Source organism: Sceloporus occidentalis, unplaced genomic scaffold (genome assembly GCF_023333645.1).
Source record: "Sceloporus occidentalis isolate IW3139 unplaced genomic scaffold, rSceOcc1.0.p SCAF_7, whole genome shotgun sequence".
In the NCBI taxonomy this organism is placed as follows: Eukaryota; Metazoa; Chordata; class Lepidosauria; order Squamata; family Phrynosomatidae; genus Sceloporus; species Sceloporus occidentalis.
This window is the reverse complement of record NW_028316987.1, coordinates 96,769,109-96,789,665: the sequence shown is the minus strand read 5'-3', so window position 1 is coordinate 96,789,665 and position 20,557 is coordinate 96,769,109. Positions and strand designations below refer to the sequence as shown.

The 20,557-nt window shown below is 46.2% G+C and overlaps 1 protein-coding gene across 1 annotated transcript; it reads right to left on the bottom strand.

Annotated features, from left to right (window-relative positions):
* Positions 1-770: 770 nt before the first annotated feature.
* On the bottom strand, positions 771-13,008 carry LOC149310188 (zinc finger protein 398-like). The gene is made up of 7 exons (XM_089533918.1): positions 12,855-13,008; positions 10,799-11,200; positions 8,430-8,556; positions 7,077-7,202; positions 6,267-6,377; positions 3,475-3,594; positions 771-2,624 (listed from the first exon to the last, which is right to left on the bottom strand). Exons 1-7 carry the CDS (start codon positions 12,876-12,878, stop codon positions 1,909-1,911), a joined length of 1,626 nt encoding a protein of 541 aa, XP_089390044.1. The 5' UTR covers positions 12,879-13,008; the 3' UTR covers positions 771-1,908.
* Between the last annotated feature and the right edge of the window lie 7,549 nt (positions 13,009-20,557).

Sequence of the window (20,557 nt, the reverse complement as noted above, 5' to 3'; positions counted from 1 at the left end):
TTCTATAGATGCAGCCTAGAATCACTTTGGCCTTTTTAGCTGCTGCATCGCACCATTGACTCATGTTCAACTTGTGGTCTACTAGGACTCCTAGATCTCTTTCACATGTAGAAGTCTCTCATTCAGCCGGGTGTCCCTCATAATCCTATATCTGTGTATTTAATTTTTTTCTACCCAAGTATAGTACCTTACATTTCTCTGTATTAGCTACTCCCCCTAATTTGGTGTCACCTGCAAATTTGATAAGTATGTCTTCTATTTTATCCAAGTCATTGATAAAGATGTTGAATAGTACTGGCCCCAGGACAGAGCCCCACTGGACACCCCACCGGTCACTTCTCTCCAGGATGAAGAAGAGGAGCCACTGCTGAGCACCCTTTGGGTCAGCCAGTTACAAATCCATCTAACTGTCGCATTTTACAAGCTTGTTTGCAAGAATATTGTGGGGGACATTGTCAAAGGCCTTACTGAAATCATGACATGTTACATCCAGAGCATTCCCTTCATCTACCAAGCTGGTATTTTATCAAAAAAAGAGATAAGATTGGTCTGGTGTGACTTGTTTTTGAGAAACCCATGTTAACTTTTTGCAATTGGTTGTGTAGTCACACACTACAAAAGAAACTCAGGTTTGCTACAGCAGGTATCCACTCCAAAGGGGCCAAGAGACAATCCCAACGTCTGATTAAACTGTTTGATATCACCCCCCCCCCAAAAAAAAACCACTTTGTTTCTAGAAAACATAAATTTCATTTTTAGATCTTCAATTAAAAAGGGTGTGTGTGTCATAAGTTCACATCTAAAATACATCAAGAAAACCATCATGTGAGGGGAAGTTTTAATGGGTTGGATACTAAATCCTGTTAAAAGCTCTAACACCAAAGCATCTATTCCATAATGAATCATTTTTAAAAGCCTACTGTCCCCCTTTCCCCCCTTTTGTTTTTGTTTGTGTTGCACTTTTGTTACAAAAAGACGCCGGGAAAGAATTTTGTGTTTATTTTGTTAAAAAATTATTTTTTAAAAAAAAGCTGGATTGCATCTTCATGAAATAAAAGGGCTTTTCAAAAGGAGAGTAGTGTCACGGGAGGAGAACGAATAAATATATTTGCAAAAGGCAGGGGAGAAAAAGCAAGATTCGGGTGTGTTTGTTGGGAGCAGGGTTTGAGATCAGGAGAATCAGGGAAGGTGCTTGCGGCCGAAACGGTCTGGAGACCAGGAAAGGAAGGAGGCGCTGCGGGGAAAGAGGAGGACGCCAATGGCTCAAAAATGCCCCATGGAGTGTGTGGGAGCAACACAAATGGGATGCCCAGGGAAGGAGAGGAAGCATTCCTACTTGTACATGGTGCGAGAAAGACGCCATTATTAACCAGGGTCCATCCAAGGGTGGCCATTCCACAGTTAACAAAGTATATCCTGCCCAAACTTGAAATTCATTCCATCCAAAACGGCTGGAAACCATGATCGTTTCATATATACCTAAGGTGAGAAGGTGGAATTGGAGTAATATGGCTTGAGAGCCTTTAAAACATACGCTTTCCAACAATCCCCTCCGAGAGAGAGAGAGAAACATTCTTTTGTGAAATTGGAAAATTCACAGTGTCCATCCCAAGTCGCCGAAAAACCGATATAGTTTTTGGTCCAGTTTTGCCCGAGGCCACGATGTCTGAACTGACAGCAACCTGGTCCTACATATTTAGTACATGATGACCAGCCAACCGCCTTTGCATTCAAGTTATGACTTTCTCCCCGCCATCTGCATGCACACATTTCCAGACGTCTTTTTAGCGGCTGTCCACCATGTCAGAGGGAATTAGGGCGCTGGACCTGGAGGGGCACACAAGGGATCAGTTTTAATGGAGACGGAACCAACAGCAAAGGCTCCCCGCTTCTGCATCCCGTTGCGTACTACGAGACGGTGTCCCCACCCAAGGGTGGCAGGAGTCGCTGGGTGGGGGGCTCAGCGCTGTGAGTCCTGAGGTGGTCCTTGAGGGACTCCTTGTAGCGGAAGCTGCGCCCGCACTCGGCGCACTGGTAGGGCCGCTCACCCGTGTGGATCCTCTGGTGCTTCAGCAGGTTCTGCTTCCGGATGAAGCGCTTCCCGCAGACGGGACACTGGAAGGGCCTCTCGCCGGTGTGGAGCCGCTGGTGGTTCTGGAGGTGCTCCTTGCGGCTGTAGCACTTGCCGCACTCCTCGCACTTGTAGGGCCGCTCGCCCCGGTGGGTCATCTGGTGCCGCACGAGCCCCGAGTGGCAATTGAAGCTCTTCCGGCACTCGGCGCACTCGTACGGGCGCTCCTGGCCGTGGTGGCTCCGCTGGTGGACCTTCAGGCTCTTCTTCACCCCGAACATCTTCCCGCACTCATTGCAGCCGTGGGGCCGGTCAGCAGGGCCTTGCGGGGTGAAGATACTCTGGAGCTCACTCTCTAGCTCGAGGGGTTTGGCTGGTCTGCTCCGGGACGGGCTCAGGGGCTGCAGGACGGGGCCGCACTGGCCGGCGTAGGCGTCCATAGCTGCTCCGGCTGCCGGAGGGGGTTCCCCCGGGAACATCGACTCCCTGGGCCTCGCTGGTTCTTCCGGACACGGACGCGACTGCTCCGCTTTGACCACCATCGTGCCGCCAGCTGGAAGTACAAACCAAGTTCAGTTAGCCTTGGGAAAAAGAAGCTTGAGGAGAAATTGGGGAGGAAAGAAAAAAGGATGGAAGGAGAAGAGGGAAAAGAGGAAAGAAGGTTTAAGTATGTGTGCAAAGGTATAGAGAAAGTGAAAGAGGGTACAGAGGAAATGAATGAAGAGGAGAGGTGGGAAGAAGTAAGAGGGTTGTAAGAAGGTAAGAGAGAAACCAAAAGGAAGGAATGAATGGAAGTGAGGGAGAAAAGAAAGTGAAAGGCAGAGGATGAAAAGGAAAGGTAGAGAAGGAGAAACAGGACTAAGGTAGGGGAAAGAAAGGAATGATAGCGAGAGAAAAGAAGCGGGGGAAGAAAAGATATTAAAGGAAAGGGTTGAGAAAAGAGTAAAAATGGAAGGGAGGAGAGGAGAACAAGATAATTGTAAAATATATATTAAGCTTATAGTGAAAAAGGGTCTTTGGGGGACGACGACACATAATCAAATAGAGTTGATTTCTGAGGGTTGATTTAAATCAAATCTACTCTAATGTAAAACTGATTTAAATCAAATCCACCTTGTACCCGCACCAAACTTATCAACCCCAGGATTCCATAGCACTGAGCCATGGAAGTTAAAGCGGTGTCAGACTGCATTATTTCTGCAGTGCAGAGGTAGGCAAGGTTTACTTGACCTGCTTGTTTCATTTCAGGCGTGCGCATTGTTAGGTTTGGGATGAAAAGTTTGCAGGAGCATGTTGTGTTCCTCCTCTTTGTGGTGGGATAAGAACCGATCCCTACTCTTTCCATGGCATTCCTTTGCCTTTAGTGTGACATATTCCATGAAAGAAGATCTGTGGTCACTCACTGTTGCCGGGGGCCGTGAGGATGTCCCTCTCAGCCGGATCCCAATGCTCTCGGACGCAGGGCTCCTCTTCTTGCTTAATCCAGGACAGAAAGTCATGCGCAGACATCAGAGCTTCGGTACCTACACGAAGATAGAAAAAAGACATCCAACAACATTAGATGCAGAACCCAACATGGACCCTGAAAAGTACCTATTCCAATGGCCCCTCTCCATTCACTGGGTTAGGGACAAAGGAAATGTGGGAAAAACGTAAATTAAAAACCACTATTCTTTTTACCTAAGAGAACACCTTTATAGTCCCTATACAGTTCCTATACTACTACTACTACTGCTACTACTAATACACTCATCCCTCCACATTTGCAGCTTTGATTATTCACGGATCTGATTAATATCTCCTCTCTAGGAATATCTAAGTTCTTCAGTGCAACTTTATGGTCAACTTTAACTAAATGTTGCACTGAAAGACCTAGAGATTATTCTAGAGAGGACACTCCACTAGGCCTTTGTAGCTCCTCCAGCGCAACTCTATGGTCAATGTCTGGCAGAGGACCACAGAGTTCCACTGAATGACCTAAAGCTTGCTAGAGAGGTGTCCTCTCAAGTAAAACTGTTGTGAGCCGCCTTGGGCCCCAACTTGGGAGAAAGGCGGGGTTAAAAATAAAATTAATAAAATAATTAAAAATAAAATAAAAACATAGTGTTTTGTTATTTGTGTTTTTTCCACATTCATGGGGGTCCTATCCCCCTAACCTCAGCGAATGCGGAAGGAGGAGTGTATTATTATTATTATTATTATTATTATTATTATTATTGCACAGAATGCAGGAAGGATAGTCTTTTGTGTTTTTGGGGGCTCCGTGGCCATGTTCTGGAAGAGTTTTTCCTGACGTTTCGCCAGCATCTGTGGCTTCGGCATCTTCAGAGAAGGCTGGCATGGAAGAGAGTGGGGCACTGTATATATTCGACTATAAGTCGACCTCATATATAAGTCAAGGGCAGGTTTTGGGGCCATAATCATTTATTTTATTTATGGTATTTATACCCTGCCCTTCAGCCCTAAAGGCTATCAGAGAGGCTTAATTAATAATTATGGATTTTGATGTAACCCATGGATAAGTCGAGGGTAAAACTTAGGGGCAGGTAATGAAGGATGTAAAGGGTGAAGCCATGGAAAATAATACTTATAAGATTCCAGCAGTCCCATACTAAAAGCGGGATGGATGAGAGAACAGAAGGGGGTCAGTGCTTCCAGGGCAGATTCAACTCTTGCCTTTCACCAAATAGATATACAGTGGGCCCTTGTTATACACTGGTATTTGGCTCCAGGATCCCCATGGATAACAAAGTCCATGGATGCTCAAGTCCCATTAAATATAATGACATAGAAAAATGGTGTCCCTTGAAGTAAATGGAAAATCAAGGTTTGCTATTTGGAATTTATACTTTTTAAGAATATTTTCAAGCCGTGGATGCTTGAATCCATGGATAAGAAATCGGTGGATAAGGAAGACCAATTGTGTGTACATGTATGTATATATATCTATGTATCTATATATCTATATATGCATATGATGAAAGGCAAGAGTTTAATCTGCCTATATATAGTGAAAGGCAAGACTCTCTCTCTCTCTCTCTCTCTCTCTCTATGGCCCAGTTCAAAAAGGGGCTGAAGACCTTCTTATTTAAACAAGCATTCCCAGATGCAAGCCCCGATTAACCCCTCCCTCCCCTCTACGTCAGCAGTGGTACGCTGGCTGGAATGTTTTTATTGTATTTTATCGTGTTATGTATATGATAACTGAACTGTGTGTGTTTTATGAATGCTGTACACCGCCCTGGTTTTATAGAAGGGCGGTATATAAATAATATATATATATATATATATATATATATATATATATATTTGTATTATTACCTTGATTTTGCAATGGCCATTGGCCAAAAGCAATAAAGTATGTATGAATATATATGGAGAAAGGCAAGGGTTTAATCTACCTATATATAGTGAAAGGCAAAAGTGTATACACACACACACGGGTCCCACAGTATATATAAATATACCCCACTCTCCTCCATGCCAGCGTTCTCTGAAGATGCCAAAGCCACAGATGCTGGCGAAACATCAGGAACACACTCTTCCAGAGCACAAAAGACTAGAACATGAAAACCCCACAGAAAGCTATGGATGCCAGCTGTGAAAGCCTTTGCCGTCACAATGCAGTTCTAGACAGATGCTACAACAAAGTGCCTTTTGAGACCAGACTCAGGTGGAGGATATTGTTCACTGCTTGTTATTTTGTCCATTGTACAGTGACCCTAGAAAGAGATCTTTAACACCTTGCTGACAAACAAAAGTGGGAGCTCTACTGCTGATTCGGTCCCATTCCTTTTGAGTGACACTAATGGCTATGTAACGCACAGAGTGGCTCTTTTTGCCACGGCTGCAAAAGGGATTAGGAAGAGAGAGTTAAACAAAATTGCCATAAATTGCCAAGGAGACGCCAAGTATTAATTAGATTTCATGATTATATTGCACATGTTTACTAATATCCAGGAAAGGTGTCTCTTCTTCCTTTCGTCCTTTTTAACAGTTAACTATTTCAACTGCACACTAAAGGCTGGGACATTTTTTGTCCTTTGTATTCGGTGCCTTTTGTTTTAAATGTTTTATACTTTTGATAAAGCTCTTTTTGCCATGGCCTTTGGCTACTACAATAAACATTAACTTGACTTGCAAAACTGTTGGGTTACAGAACAGATCCCTCCCTGCAATCCAACCCGGTGATCACCTGCACAGGGATCTGGTGGGATCCCCCTTTCCTCTGGGAAATGTCCTCCACCCGGAAAGGGCTCCTCTTGCTTGATGCGGGTCAAGATGTCCGTTGTGGACATGATGGGTTCTGCGATGGGGAGAGAAGATGACAGTGAGGAATTATAGTGATCTGATATTGCTCATAGTCTTACATACAAGTCTTCCAGTTTTTGGAAATGATTTTGGGGCAGAGAATATGTTTTTGTTAATAAATGTGTTATTAAATAGTACGAATTATATGATCCATAATTCGTAATCTACTTCTTTCTTTTTTGCACCCTTTTTCCCTCCCACAAAATGACACACAAAGCGAATGCCTTCCATTTAAATTAGAAATGTAATATAAAATTAACAATTCTATTTAAACTAACAATTTAAATTAACTCAATTAAATTAAATGGAGATATTAAGAAACCAAATAGAGAATAAGAAGGAAGTTTTGTTTGTTTTTGAGGGAGGGAGGGAGGTGAGGGAATGGGGTTGTTGTTCTATGTTCTTACATATTCATATGCATGTTTGTGTCTATGTCAACATATGTCCATATCTATTTTGAATAAAAACCTATTAAAATAAACAGGCAAAGGACTCTTCTGTCCCTGCAACTGAACAAAGCGGTTCATATTCCAGTCCTTGTTTGGGGAAAACTCTGAGGATCTGTCGGCGAAAAGGGCACTTTACAGTCAGCCACAAGAGACTGGCGTTGCTTGGTTTTGGCATGGACCAGGTTTCCAAAGCCCACCTCCTCACCTGGGCAAGGAGCCATCCTTCTTAAAGCCTATCATCTCACCTGGACAGGGATCTGCGGTGATCTCTCGCTCTTTGGCGGTGGTCTGTTGTTGCTCCGGAACACAGGGATCCACTCCCCGTTCGACCCTGGAATGCGACTCTGGCTTGGAAACGCTGACATCTGCTCCTGAGAAAGGAAGGAAGGAAGGAAGGAAGGAAGGAAGGAAGGAAGGAAGGAAGGAAGGAAAAGAGAGAAAATGAAGACTCAGGGTGCATCCACACTGCAGACCCTTGGTATCCACTGGGGTTTGGTTCCAGGACCCACCATGGATACCAAAATCTATGGATGCTCAAGTCCCATTATATACAATTTACTACTACTGCTGCTGCTGCTGCTGCTGCTGCTGCTACTACTACAGTGAGTCCTTGGTATCTATGGGGTCTGGTTCCAGAACCCTATGGATACCAAAATTTGTGGATGTGCAAGTCCCATTATATACAATGGAGGAGGAGGAGGAGGAGGAGGAGGAGGACAGTAGGTCCTTGGTATCTATGGGGTCTGGTTCCAGACCCATATGGATACCAAATCTGTGGATGCTCAAGTCCCATTATATACAATGGATGATGCTGATGGTGATGATTATTATTATTATACAGTGGGTCCTTGGTATCTATGGGGTCTGGTTAAAAAAAACCCATGGATACCAAAATCTGTGGATGCCCAAGTCCCGCTGCTCTAGGCAGCGCTTGTTTCATCTACTAATCTTTGCAGTTCAATCTCACTTTTGTAATCTAATTAATCCAAATAATAAAACGAGAATAGCATGGTCCCAGGGCCACTACGTAAGACATGCCAACAATGACCTGCTATCTTCAGTTCCAACTCCATGCAGACACAGAGCTTAGATATAAAATTACTATCCGGAGCTCTTGCCCGATATAAATACTCCATTTTATTTGGCTATACAGGTTTATGCTCAGTAGAACAAAGAGCTGTGATTTCTAAGGCTGCATCTACACTGCAGAATTGATGCAGTTTGATGCCACTTTAACTGCCATGGCTCAATAATGCTGTGGAATCCTAGGATTTGTAGTTTCCTGAAATATTAAGCCTTTTCTCCCTCTGGTGCCACGATAAACTAAAAATCCCAGGATTCCATGGCAGTTAAAGTGGTGTGAATCTGTAATAATTCTGCAGTGTGGCGGCAGCCTAAGGCCCCAATTTAAATCCTGTTTCTGCCATAAACTCCCCAGCGATCCTCATTGCTAGTCCAGCTTCATTTAAAGAGGAGAATGAGTAATACTCGCCTACCTTATAGGCTTGCAGTAATGGTTGCAAATACTATACCCCTGAAAGCCTTCAAAAGCTTCCAAAAGCCTATAGCAAAACAAGCTGATGGCGGTGTTATTATACCTAGGCTTAGCAGGGACTCGTAGTTCTCCTTGACAAGGTTGTTATACAGGTCTTTCTGCCACTCGGCCAAGTTCTTCCATTCCTCGGCAGAGAAATACACAGCGATGTCGACAAATGTCACTGGCATCTGGAAACGGAAAAGCAATGAGACAGAATCAAAGGGAAAGTTGCGCCCTATGAAGCCCTCTGCAATTTGGGTCCAGGCTGACCAAGGGATCTGGTCCTCCAGGTGAGTCTGCCAGGGATTTGAGACCGTTATGAACGACAACAACAACAATCACAACAACAACAACCTTCGAAGGAGGCTGTTCTCCAAGCAGCAATCGTGAATACAGAACAATTACCTAGATTTAATCAACCATAACTACCATGAGCCCTTGTTATCTGCTGGGTCTGGTTCCAGGACCTTCCATGGATACCAAAATCTACAGATGCTCAAATCCTATTAGATACAATGGGGTATTATTATTATTATTATTATTATTATTATTATTACACTGGGCCTTTGGTATCTGCTGGTTCCAGGACCCTTCTATGGATACCAAAATCCATGGCTGCTCAAGACCCATTAAATACAATGTATCATCATCATCATCATCATCATCATCATCATCATCATCAGTTAATACACTGGGCCCTTGGCATCTGCTGGGGTTTGGTTCCAAGACCATTCTCTGGATACCAAAATCCATGGATTCTCAAGTCCCATTAGATACAATGGGATATTATCATCATTATCATTATCATTATTATTACTACTGTGGGTCAATGGTATCCACTGGGGTTTGGTTCCAGGACCCCGCATGGATGGCAAAATCCGTGAATGCTCAAGTCCCATTAAATACAACGGAGTAGTAAAATGGTGTCCCTTATATAAAATGGCAAAATCAAGGTCTGCTTTCTGGAATGTATATATGTTTAGAGTATTTTCCAGCCACGGAGGGTTCAATCTGTGGATAAAGAACCCTTGGACGCAGAGGGCCAGCTGCACTATTCTTGGCTTAAAATGTATTTGGCTTTTAACTCAGCTTTGTTGTTCCATACTTGGAGGAAGCTGGGATATGAATTAAGTAAATGTAAATGATTTAAAAAATGGAAACAGTAAAGAAAAACACTTAACAAATACCAAACAATAAATACGACTAGATATCATTCGTCTTGGAGCGTTGAGGTCTGGATTTTGCTGCATATTTCCAGGATGCTTCCCTTTCATTTTAAGGAGGGCGATTCAGTTTTTGGCAAACCCGCATTCACAGATGGCTTGTCCAGTGTTAAAATGTCCAACTGTAAGTCCAAGTGGGTTGTTGTTGGTTGTATCGGATGTGATGCTGGGTTAACAAAGTCGATAAATGGAACCCACTTATTTATGAACCCTTCCTGGCCCTTTTCTCCTGTGCAACAGTTTATTGTGTAAGAAAGCTTTTCTAGGAGCCCTAGGTCCCAAACTCTTTCCCACCAAAGGTCCAAATTAACCACACCAGTTTTCCAGCCTTTGGCCATTTCCAAACAGATGGCCGTTATAAGAAAGTCCTGAGTTGGTACCTAAATACATAGAAAGTAAGAGCACACCTGGGCAGAAGGTAATAGTTTGGTTCATGATTAAAGAAATTTGCTGTGGAACAGAATGCCTGAATGAATGAATGAATGAATGACCCTCAAGCCACAGATGCAGGAATGATCCCTTCGCATCACAGCCATGGCAGCATTTGGAGGAGACATTTCTCACCATTTTGGCTAGTTAACTCAGATCTGTTATTCCATATCGGGAAAAAGCTGGCATATGAATTAAATACGGTTGGCCCTTTGTATCCATGGATTTTTTCAATCCACAGATTCAAATGTGAACGGTTTGAAAATATTCCAAAAAATAATAATAGAAAATCCGGTAAGCCAACTTTGATTTTGCTATTTTATATAAGGGACACCATTATATGCATTACAGTCAGCCCTCCTTATCCACGGATCGTTTTTATCCACGGATTCAAGCATCTGCGGTTTGAAATTGTTTTAAATATATATCATTTTGACATTTTATATATTTTCTATGCCATTGTATTGAATGAGACTTGAGCATCTATGGATTTTTTTATCAAAAGGGGGTCCTGGAACCAAGCCCCAGCAGATAACAAGGGTCCACTGTAGTAATGATAGATAATAATACCCCATTGTATCTAATGGGGCATGAGCATCCATGGATTTTGGTATCCACTGTATATTTAATAGGACTTGAGCACCCATGGATTTTGGTATGCCTTGGGGGGGGGGTGTCCAGGGAGACCAAGGGACCCATGTAAATCCAATATCTGGAAGAGGACGGGTCCCCGTCATCCTGCGTCCTCCTCCTCCTCCTCCCCCAAACCCCAAATTACCTTAGGGATTTCTCCCTTGGTGCCGGGGGGCAGTCGCAGGACCCAGAAGTTCCGGTTCTTGAGCAGGTTCTCCATGTTCTCCAGCCTCCTCTGGAGCAGACCGTACTCCTGGATGAGGGTCCCCAGCACGGCCCACTTGCTCTCCAGCTGGTTCCCGAACTCCATGGCGGTCTTCTCGCAGTCCAGCAGCTTCTTCTCGGCGTTCCCGGAGCGCCCTTCCAGGCTGAGCAGCCGTGCGGCCAGCAGGTCGATCTTCCTCTCCACGGCTTGGACGGTGGCCACCACGCTCCAGAGGGAGGCCTCCGCCGAGTGCAGCTGGGCCTCCCTCATGTGGGTCAGTTCAGGGACCAGCGGGGGCTGGAGGGGCATCAGGTGCTGCGCTTCCACGTTCCATTCCTGGATCTGGAGGCGGAGGAAGAGAGCCGTCACGCAACCGGAGCCTTTTCCCAAGCGGCCAAAGCGCCACCATTTCAACTGCAAAATTCTGCAGAATTATAACAATCTGCAGAGCTGCAAAATTTTGCAGAACCATAACATTCTGCAAAGTCAGAAAAATCATTGTGGGCTCTCCGCTGCAAAAATGTAAAGCAATGTATACGAACTCTTTGAATTAAATTAGCATAGATCATAAAATGGTCAAACTTATCTCACGCATCTTCAGAATGGCAGGAAAGTGCTGTTATTGCATTTCATGGATATTTGCCACTTTGATCGCTTGGAGAAGTGAGATATTTATTATTATTATTATTATTATTATTATATGCAGCTTAATATGTGTATTTTATGTAAAGATTGTGCTTTAACTATGTGCAATCCTGCTGCCTCATACACATCTGCTTTTGTTGACACTGTTGTAGTTGTTGCTGTGTGCTTTCAAGTCATGTCCGACTGAAGAGGAGTCAGACTTAAGTCAACTTCTGCCTAAGGTGAACCTATCATGGGATTTGCTTGGAAAGATTTCTCCAGAGGGGGTTTGTCATGGCCTTCCTCTGAGGCTGAGAGAGTGTGACTTGCCCAAGGCCACCCAATGGGTTTGCATGGGGGAGCAGGGATTCAAACCCTGGTTTTCCAGCATCCTGGTCCAATGCTCCAACCGCTCTGCTACCTTGGTTCTCTTAATCTCTCCCCAAACTAGGAATCCCAGGCACCCCTAACATGGAGCCATGGCTGTTAAAGCGAGGTCAACCCGCATTCTTCCTGCAGTGCAGAAGCAGCCAGCCAAGGCCAGCCATCCCACTGAACTCCAGGGCAGCAGCCAGGGCCCTTAAAAGCAGTGTCCAGCCGCCTTCTTTCTCCCTGCGGGGCAGAGCCAGCCCCGATCCAAGGGCCTCCTCCGCCAGGACTAGCCTCTGGGGCAGAAGCAGAGCAGCGCTTCCCTGCTGGCCCCAGAACCCCCCCCCCCCTCTTTGGGCACAGCTCTGCAGGGGGCAAAAAGGGGCGAAATCGCAGAGTCTTCTTACCCAATTGCCTCTGCTTTTGCAAAAACAGCCCAAAGAGCCATTGGCATTTTGTGCCTCCTCCTCCTCCTCCATTGCCCCCCCGCCTCCCTTGAAAGGGCCTTTCCGACCGATGCCCCCCAAGGAAACCCAGGGGAGCCCCCCGTCCCCATCTGGGGCCCCAGAGAGGCCTTTGGATGTGGGGGGGGGAGGGCCTGCCAGGATCAGGGCCTAATCCTCCAAAACAACCCTCTCCTGGGGGGGGGGGAGAGGCAAGGCCAGAGATCTGTGGGCCCAGTGGAAGGGTTCCCTCCCTCCCCAGGGCCCCCCTCTCCATTGGGGGGGCCTTCCAAAACTCCCTCTCCTTTTTGGGGGGGTCTCAGAGAGAAGGACCCTTGGAGGGCATCTGGGGGGCTGGGAAAGTAGACCCTCCCAAAGGAGGAAACCACTGTCCCCCCCCATTCCCATCCTAACCCAAAAAAGGGGGCCACCCCCCCTTAAGAGGCAGAGAGAGAGCCCTTGCTTGGCCCCAAAGGGGTTTCAAGGGGGGGCACTCTCAGCCCCATTGCAGACCCCCCTCTTTTCCTTGGGGAGCCCCCCCAATCCCTGGCCCTCCTCACCTGAGCTGGGCCCCACTCCGCCATGGCCCCCCAAAACAGGCCAGAAGAGCCCCGAGGAAGGCGAGGAAGGCTAAGGCTAAGGCTGGCAGCAGCAGCAGCAGCAAGGGTTACATGGGAGGAAGCCCAGATGGCGACAGTGTAGCAGCGCCTGCGAGCCAGTTGGGTCCCAGCAGAAGGAAGGAGCCACACACGAAGAAGACGCTTAGCAACAGCGCCACCTGCTGCCACACAGCGGCACTACAGAGAAAGAACTCGCTTTAGCACCGGCCCTGGCTCAAGGCTATGGAATTCTGGGAGTTGGAGTTTGTTGTGGGCCCGGAGTCACTGCCCTCAGAAGGGTTGGGGTGCTCCAAAAGGGTTTTTTTTTTTGTGGTGCCTCCTCCTTGCTCATGGGGAGAGTTGACACGTGTTCTGGGACATGTGGAGAAGGGCCAGACACGGATGTCTAAGGGCTGTGTGGGGATGGTGGTGGGTTCCACCTTCCTTGGAGAAACCTTAGGGACAGGTTTATATTTTGGATGAGAGCCCCCCCCCCCCCCCATTCTTGCATTCTTTGCAAGTCCAAATAAAGGCACTTTTCCACCTCAGTCTTTGGGGGAGGACAATAACATCCAAAATCCACCAGACAGGGATGCCTTTATGGGGACAACTAAAATGCACAAAATACACCATGCAAGCATTCTGAAGCCCCACTGGTTTCCTCTTCGTCAGGCAAAGGCCTTGAAAACCATACAGGATGGGGGGAAATAACAATTTCTTTCTTCATTCTGCATAGTTTTTGATAGGTTTGCCAGATGACAAAGGGCCATGGATCTTCCAAAAGTGTCCCCCTTTTGTGGATTTTGGGTGTTATTGTATTTTGCTATTCACTGGAGCTTTTAAAGCTTGTGACATGTATTCTGTGCATTTTGGTAGCTCCAATCTAGGCGTCCCTATTTGGTGGGTTTGGGGGAATTGTCACACTTTGCTATAAGGCCAACACAGCTACCCCTGGATATGTTTTATGTATTGCATTTATACTCTATTTTTCCTCTCCTGGGATCCTTTCCATCCGCTGGAAGATCTTGACCGCCGACAGGAGACTGGACATCATGGCAAGGCCTGAGCTGGGTTTTATTTGGCTGACCCTCAGAGAAAATGAAATAATCCTCATTCTATCCCGCCTCTCCAATAGGATCGACAAGATTGCTTCTGGTCTCAAAAGCTTTTGCTTTTGCAGTTTGAAAAACCCTGGGTTTCCTTTCCTGGGGCGGTCGGTGCGCCAGAGAGACCTGAGGCCCCAAAGATGCTCCCATTTTACAGATGGAAACAGCAAGGCCAAGGACAGAGACCCAAAGCTGGGCCTGAAGTCCAGGGCAAGACTAGGCCTGCTGCATCTCCAAGGCAGAATTAAGGCAGGCTGCAGCCACACTGCAGAAATAAGCCAGTTTGGCACTGCTTTTCAGTATCCTGGCTCAAGGCTATGGAATTCTGGGAGTTGGAGTTTGTTGTGGGTCCAGAGCAAAGCTTAAGGAAGGAAGACCCCACAACAAACTCCAACTCCCAGAATTCCATAGCCTTGAGCCAGGAAACTGAAAAGCAGTGCCAAACCAGGTTAACCTTTAGCTGGCATGGCTCCATCCTATGGAATCCTGGGATTTGTTGTTTTCTGGGGTACTTTAGCCTCCGCTGTCAGGGAGGCCCTGGTGCCACTGCAAACTACAAATCCCAGACTCAGGTTGGGGAGGAGTAACTTAATTCCCACGTTCCTCTACTTCCTGCTTTCAAGGTTTCAGTTCATCCCAGGCAAGAAAGGGTTAAGCCCTGGCTTTGGTTCTGAAAATGAGGCTGATGAGGCGGAAGTGGGCGGGGAAAGGGCTCCTATTGGTCGCAGCCCACATCCGGCTGCTCTTTCCTGCAGAGACTGAGGATTGCGAGGCGGCGCCACCTGCCGGCCGGAGGGGCATTGCACCCAGCAGTTCCAATGGCCTCAAGGCCAGGATTGGCAGCATTTTGGGGGGCAGTTACTTTTTAAATTACAATCTACATTTTCCATCCTCATGGACCTCACTATTTGGCTGAGTCATAAAAATAAAATAACAATAAAAACACAACGACAGGGAGCTGTCTCAGTTTCTTTATGGGCTCCATTAACCAAGTATACAAATGGAAGTCATTAAAGATGAACGTACAAGGCCATTTATTGCCTTCTCTGCCAAAGATTGCTGGTGCCTCCTAAAAAACTAAAAATCCCACAGAATGTTTCAGAGCCACCTCTGAGTCTTCCTTGCCTAGGAAAAACCTCGTTAAATCATAACCAGGGCAGTTAATTTGGGGTCAAACTGGATTGGTCACAGGCGGTCAGACTTCTTCTCCTGTCCCCTTCTCTGTTGGAGTTCCCCAGGGCTCTGTTCTGGGTCCCCTTCTGTTTTCTCTCTACACACTGTCCTTAGGAAAACTCATTAGCTCTTTTGGTTTTTCCTACCATCTGTATGCCGATGACACCCAGCTGTATCTTTCCGCCCCTGACCTTTCTCCAAGGCTTGATAAGCAAGTTTCGTCTTGCCTCACAGCTGTCTTGCAGTGGATGCGCCATCGGCGTTTGAAGCTCAACATGTCCAAGACGGAGCTTCTTGTCTTTCCTCCTAAGTCCACCCTTCAACACTCCTTTTCTGTCTCTGTGGACAACATTTCTATTCAACCAGTCCAGCAAGCCCTTAGTCTTGGTTTTATCTTTGACTCTTCTCTGTCGTGTATCCCTCAGATCCAGACCACAGCCAAGGCTTGTCGATTGCCAAAATCCGACCATATCTCTCCGCCTCTTCTGCCAAGATCCTGGTCCATGCCCTAGTGATCTCACGACTGGATTCCTGTAACGTCCTCCTGGCTGGGCTTCCTCTCTCTCACCTCCGTCCTTTAATCTCTGTCCAGCATTCAGCTGCACGCATTATCACTTCCACCCACCGCTCTGACCATATCTCTCCTGTGTTGGCATCCCTTCACTGGCTCCCACTCCCTTTCCTGCTTTCAGTACAAGCTCCTGCTGTCGACGTTTAAAGCCCTCCATGGGCTGGCCCCTCCTTACTTATCAGACCTTATTTCTCCTCACCTTCCCACTTGGGCCCTCCGTTCTGGTAGTCAGGGTCGGCTGTCCCAGCCCAGGATTTCCTCTGCCCCATCTTGGATTCCCCCCTTTTCACTCACTGCCCCTCACTCCTGGAACCTTCTTCCCCCGCGAGACACAAGGGCCCTGATCACTTCTTTAACCAGCTTCAAAACGGAGTTGAAGACCATCCTGTTCAGAGAAGGCTTCCCAGGCATTGCATAATTGTCACTTGCTATTTGATGTTCTTTTGTTGCCTGTTTTATTGAATCATTTCCTATATTGCTATGTATTTTATATGTATTATCCTACTAGAGAGGCCCCTTCCCCACCGTCTTTCCCTTCTCCTTTTGTGTCGTGTCTTTTTAGATTGTAAGCCTGAGGCAGGGAACTGTCCAATTAAAAAGTTTGTATGTACAGCGCTGTGTAAATTTACAGCGCTTTATAAATAAAGGTTTAATAATAATAATAATAATAATAATAATAATAATAATAATAATAATAATAATAATAATAATAAATTCACATTCGAGACTCATATTTGCCTCGCGCGATTACAGCGGCAGATCGCCAGGGGGCGCGCGAGGCTCTTTTCCAGCCCAGCGTGGTCCCTCTTTGCGCATGCGCTGCTGCCGGTAGCTACCAGCCCAGCACCCTCCACTTTTGCGCATGCGCTGCTGGTGCTGGCAAACTGCGGGAATCCTCGCCGCTTCTGGGCTTCTATGTCCTGCAGCGCCATCTGCTGTCCGACGAGTCTCGCTGCAGTGCCTCCTAGTGTCTATGGGTTTTAAAGGGGTCTTCTTAGGCAAGGAAGACTTCAGAGGTGGTTTTGCCACTTCCTTCCTCTGAAATGTCTCGCCTGCAGCACTTAGCATTCCCTTGGCAGCCCTCTGAAGCATTCCGGGGCATTTGTAGTTTTTTTAGGAGGCACCTGCACTCTTTGGCAAAGAAGGCAATAATGGCCTTGTAGAACTACAAATCCCAGGATTCCATACCAAGGAGCCGTGGCAGTTAAAGCAGTATGAAAACTGTATTAAATCTGCAGTGTAGATGCAGCCTAGGCATCACAAGTCTCTTTCCAGGGGATGATGGGAGCTGTAGTCCTGCTTGAGAAGTGTTGCTTTTGCAATAATAATAATAATAATATTCATGTAAAAAACAGAGGAGGAATCAGAAAGCAAGAACTAATAAAGTCAGCAAGGCTTTGGGAAAGTTCTTTTTGGACTGTCGCTCCCAGAATCCCCTAGCCAACTAGTTAGGGGATTCTGGGAGTGACAGTCCAAAAAGGCACATTTTCCTCATGCTCTGGGAAAAGGATGATTAGTTCTTCTATGTCCTTTCAAGGCGCCTGGGAGTCCTATGGCGACCCAATGAATTTCACAGGGTTTGCTCATTTCTTTCTTTATTGCATTTATAGCCCACCTTTCTTCCAAACCTGTGTCTTCTTGAGCAAGGAATAGACTCAAGTTTGCCAGTTCCTCCTGAAATAGAGCCTGGTCTTTGTTGATGGTCTCCCATCCGAGGACTAACCAGGGCTGACCTCACTTAGCTTCCAAGGCCAGGCAGGCTCCAATAAGGCCTTTTGGGGTGTTTATGCAGGTTATGATAGGCAGTGTGTGTAATGGTTTGAGCGTTGGACTGTGACTCTGGAAAACCTTGCCCAACAATGCACCTTGAGTTGTGCATTGTCATTTGCTTGGTGCAAGGGTTGCGCAGGGCCATGGCTGCGTAGTCCAGCATCCACCATCAACCCTGACCTGGGAAGCCAGCCCTGGTGTGTTGAATTTGCTTCTTCATTGGTCACTTTGTCCAAGCGTTCTGCTCCTTTTCAGTCTTAAAATGGATGTAAATACATTCAGATTTTTATTTTTGTTTAGATCCTGGAGGCAATAAAAGAATTTAACAAACAACAAGCACACCTGGGGCCAGCATCCAGCGACACATGCAAGCACAGGCCCCTCCTTCTCTATACATCACACACATCTTGGCTGGGGCTAGGGTCACAGGACCCCCACAAACATGGAAAACACCACAAACAAAAAACTACTCTTTCTTAACCTAAGAGAACATCTATCTCTCTAAGAATCTCTAGGTCCTCCATCTTAACTCTATGGCCAACCTTTGGCAAAAGGTGGGTTTCTTGCATAACGTGTGAAAAAGCCTTTTAATTGATGTACAGTTCCAGCATGGCTTCCATCCGTCTATGGAAACGTGGTGCAATCAATTTTAGGCTGCATCAATAGAAGTATAGTCTCTAGATCAAGGGAAGTAATAGGGCCACTGTATTCTGCTTTGGTCAGGTCTCACTTGGAATAACCCTGTGTCCAGTTCTGGGCAAAACAATTCAAAAAGGACCAGGGACGTAGCCAAGGGGGGGGTTCTTGGGGTCCGGACCCCCCCTTCCATTAGAAAAATGAATGGTGCGTGCTGCTGCGCCGCCGCACCCAAGCCCCATTATAATGGTGGCACTTAGTCTGGATTCCCCCCCCCCTTCCTAAAATCCTGGCTACGTCCCTGAAAGGACATTGAGAAACTGGAGCCATGTGTCCAGAGGAGAGCAACTAAAATGGTGAAGGGTCTGGAAACCATGAAGCCCTATGAGGAGAGACTTAGGGAGATGGGGATGTTTAGCCTGGAGAAGAGAAGATTAAGAGGTGATATGAGAGCCCTGTTTAAATACTTGAAGGGATGCCATATTGAGGAGAGAACAAGCTTGTTTTCTGCTGCTCCAGAGAATAAGACACAATGGAGCAATGGATGCAAGCTCCAGGAAAAGAGATTCCAGCTCAACTTTAGGAGGAACTTCATGATAATGAGATGTTTAATAGTGGAAATCACTCCCTCGGAGAGTGGTGAGGTCTCCTTGTTTGGAGGCTGCTTTTAAGCAGAGGCTGGATGGCCATCTGTCAATGGGGATGCTTTGTTTGAGAGTTCCTGCATGGCAGAAGGAGGTTGGACTGCATGGTCTTTCTTGGGGTCTCTTCCAACTCTATGATTCTAGGTCTTCAGCCTCCTTTTCCTACTACCTGTTCCTGGTTATGCTCCCAGATGGGGATAAACAGCTTCAGAACAACCAGCCTCTGAACACTCAGCTGCAACTCAAGCATCTCTCCTCCTCCTGTAACCCAATGGGAGAGGCGGGGAAATACAAATAAAATTTATTATTATTATTATTATTATTATTATTTAAATTTCAGCCAACTGCCTCTCACATTAAAGTAGTTTCTCCTCCTCAGTGGTTCCTAGAAAACAAACCTGTGGTGGCAAACAAAGGGAACTGGATCAGGGCCTTTGACAAAGTTCTTGCAAACAAGCTTGTAAAATGTGGGCTAGACAAGGCAACTGTTGCATGGACAGCAATGGCTCCTTTTCCTCCTGGAGAGAAGTGACCAGTGGGGTGTCCAGTGGGGCTCTGTCCTGGGGCCAGTGTTATTCAATAACGTTATCAATGACTTGTAGGACAGAATTGGGAGCATACTTATCAAATTTGAGGAAGACACCAAACTAGGGGGAGTAGCTAATACCCCAGAGGACAGGATCAAGATTCAAAATGCCCTGAATAGACTAGAAAGCTGGGCCAAAGCTAACAAAATGAATTCCAACACAGAGATATGTAAGGTACTGCATTTCGGTAGAATAAATGAAATGCATAGATATAGGATTATGGGGACACCTGGCTGAATGAGAGACTTCTTCGTGTGAAAGGGATCTGGGAGTCCAAGTGGACCACAAGTTGAACATGAGTCAACAGTGTGATGCATCAGCTAACAAGGTCAATGCAATGTTAGGCTGCATCAATAGAAGTATAGTGTCTAGATCAAGGGAAGTAATAGTGCCACTCTATTCTGCTTTGGTCAGGCCCCACCTGGAATAATATTGTGTCCAGTTCTGGGCCCCACAATTCAAAAAGGAGGTTGAGAAACTGGAGCCATGTGTCCAAAGGAGGGCAACTAAAATGGTGAAGGGTCTGGAAACCATGAAGCCCTATGAGGAGAGACTTAGGGAGCTGGGGATGTTTAGCCTGGAGAAAAGAAGGTTAAGAGGCGATATGAAAGTCCTGTTTAAATATTTGAAGGGGTGTCATATTGAGGAGGGAACAAGCTTGTTTTCTGCTGCTCCAGAGAACAGGACCCAATGGAACAATGGATGCAAGCTCCAGGAAAAGATTCCACCTCAACATTAGGAGGAACTTCCTGAGAGTAAGGGCTGTTCAACAGTGGAACACACTCCTTCCTTGGAGTGTAGTGGAGTCTCCCTCCTTGGAGGTCTTCAAACGGAGGCTGGATGGCCATCTGTCGGGGATGCTTTGATTTGGATTTCCTGCATGGCAGAATGGGGTTGGACTGGATGGCCCTTGCGGTCCCTTCCAACTCTACAATTCTATGATCTTTTGAGAAGCTGTGATTTAAGAAATAACTTGGGTTGTTTGCACAAAGCATCCTCTACAGGAAGAAAACACTGCAATACTGAAGTGATTTTACAATCCATCCTATCTACATTTGAGTCTGTCTTGCTAGGAGTTACAACATTGATGGCTCAATCTGTTTTTCACTTGAATACGTAACATACACCAGCTTTTCCCGACTGTTCCCTTTAAGTGTGTTCTTATTGTCTGGAGTGA

Coding starts and splice junctions, on each gene's coding strand:
- LOC149310188 (XM_089533918.1), bottom strand. CDS start 12,878: ATGGCGGAGTGGGGCCCAGCTCAG. Junction 8,557..10,798: donor CCAAGGGAGAAATCCCTAAG/GTAATTTGGGGT, acceptor TTCCGTTTCCAG/ATGCCAGTGACATTTGTCGA. Junction 6,378..7,076: donor CACCGCAGATCCCTGTCCAG/GTGAGATGATAG, acceptor TCCCCATCGCAG/AACCCATCATGTCCACAACG.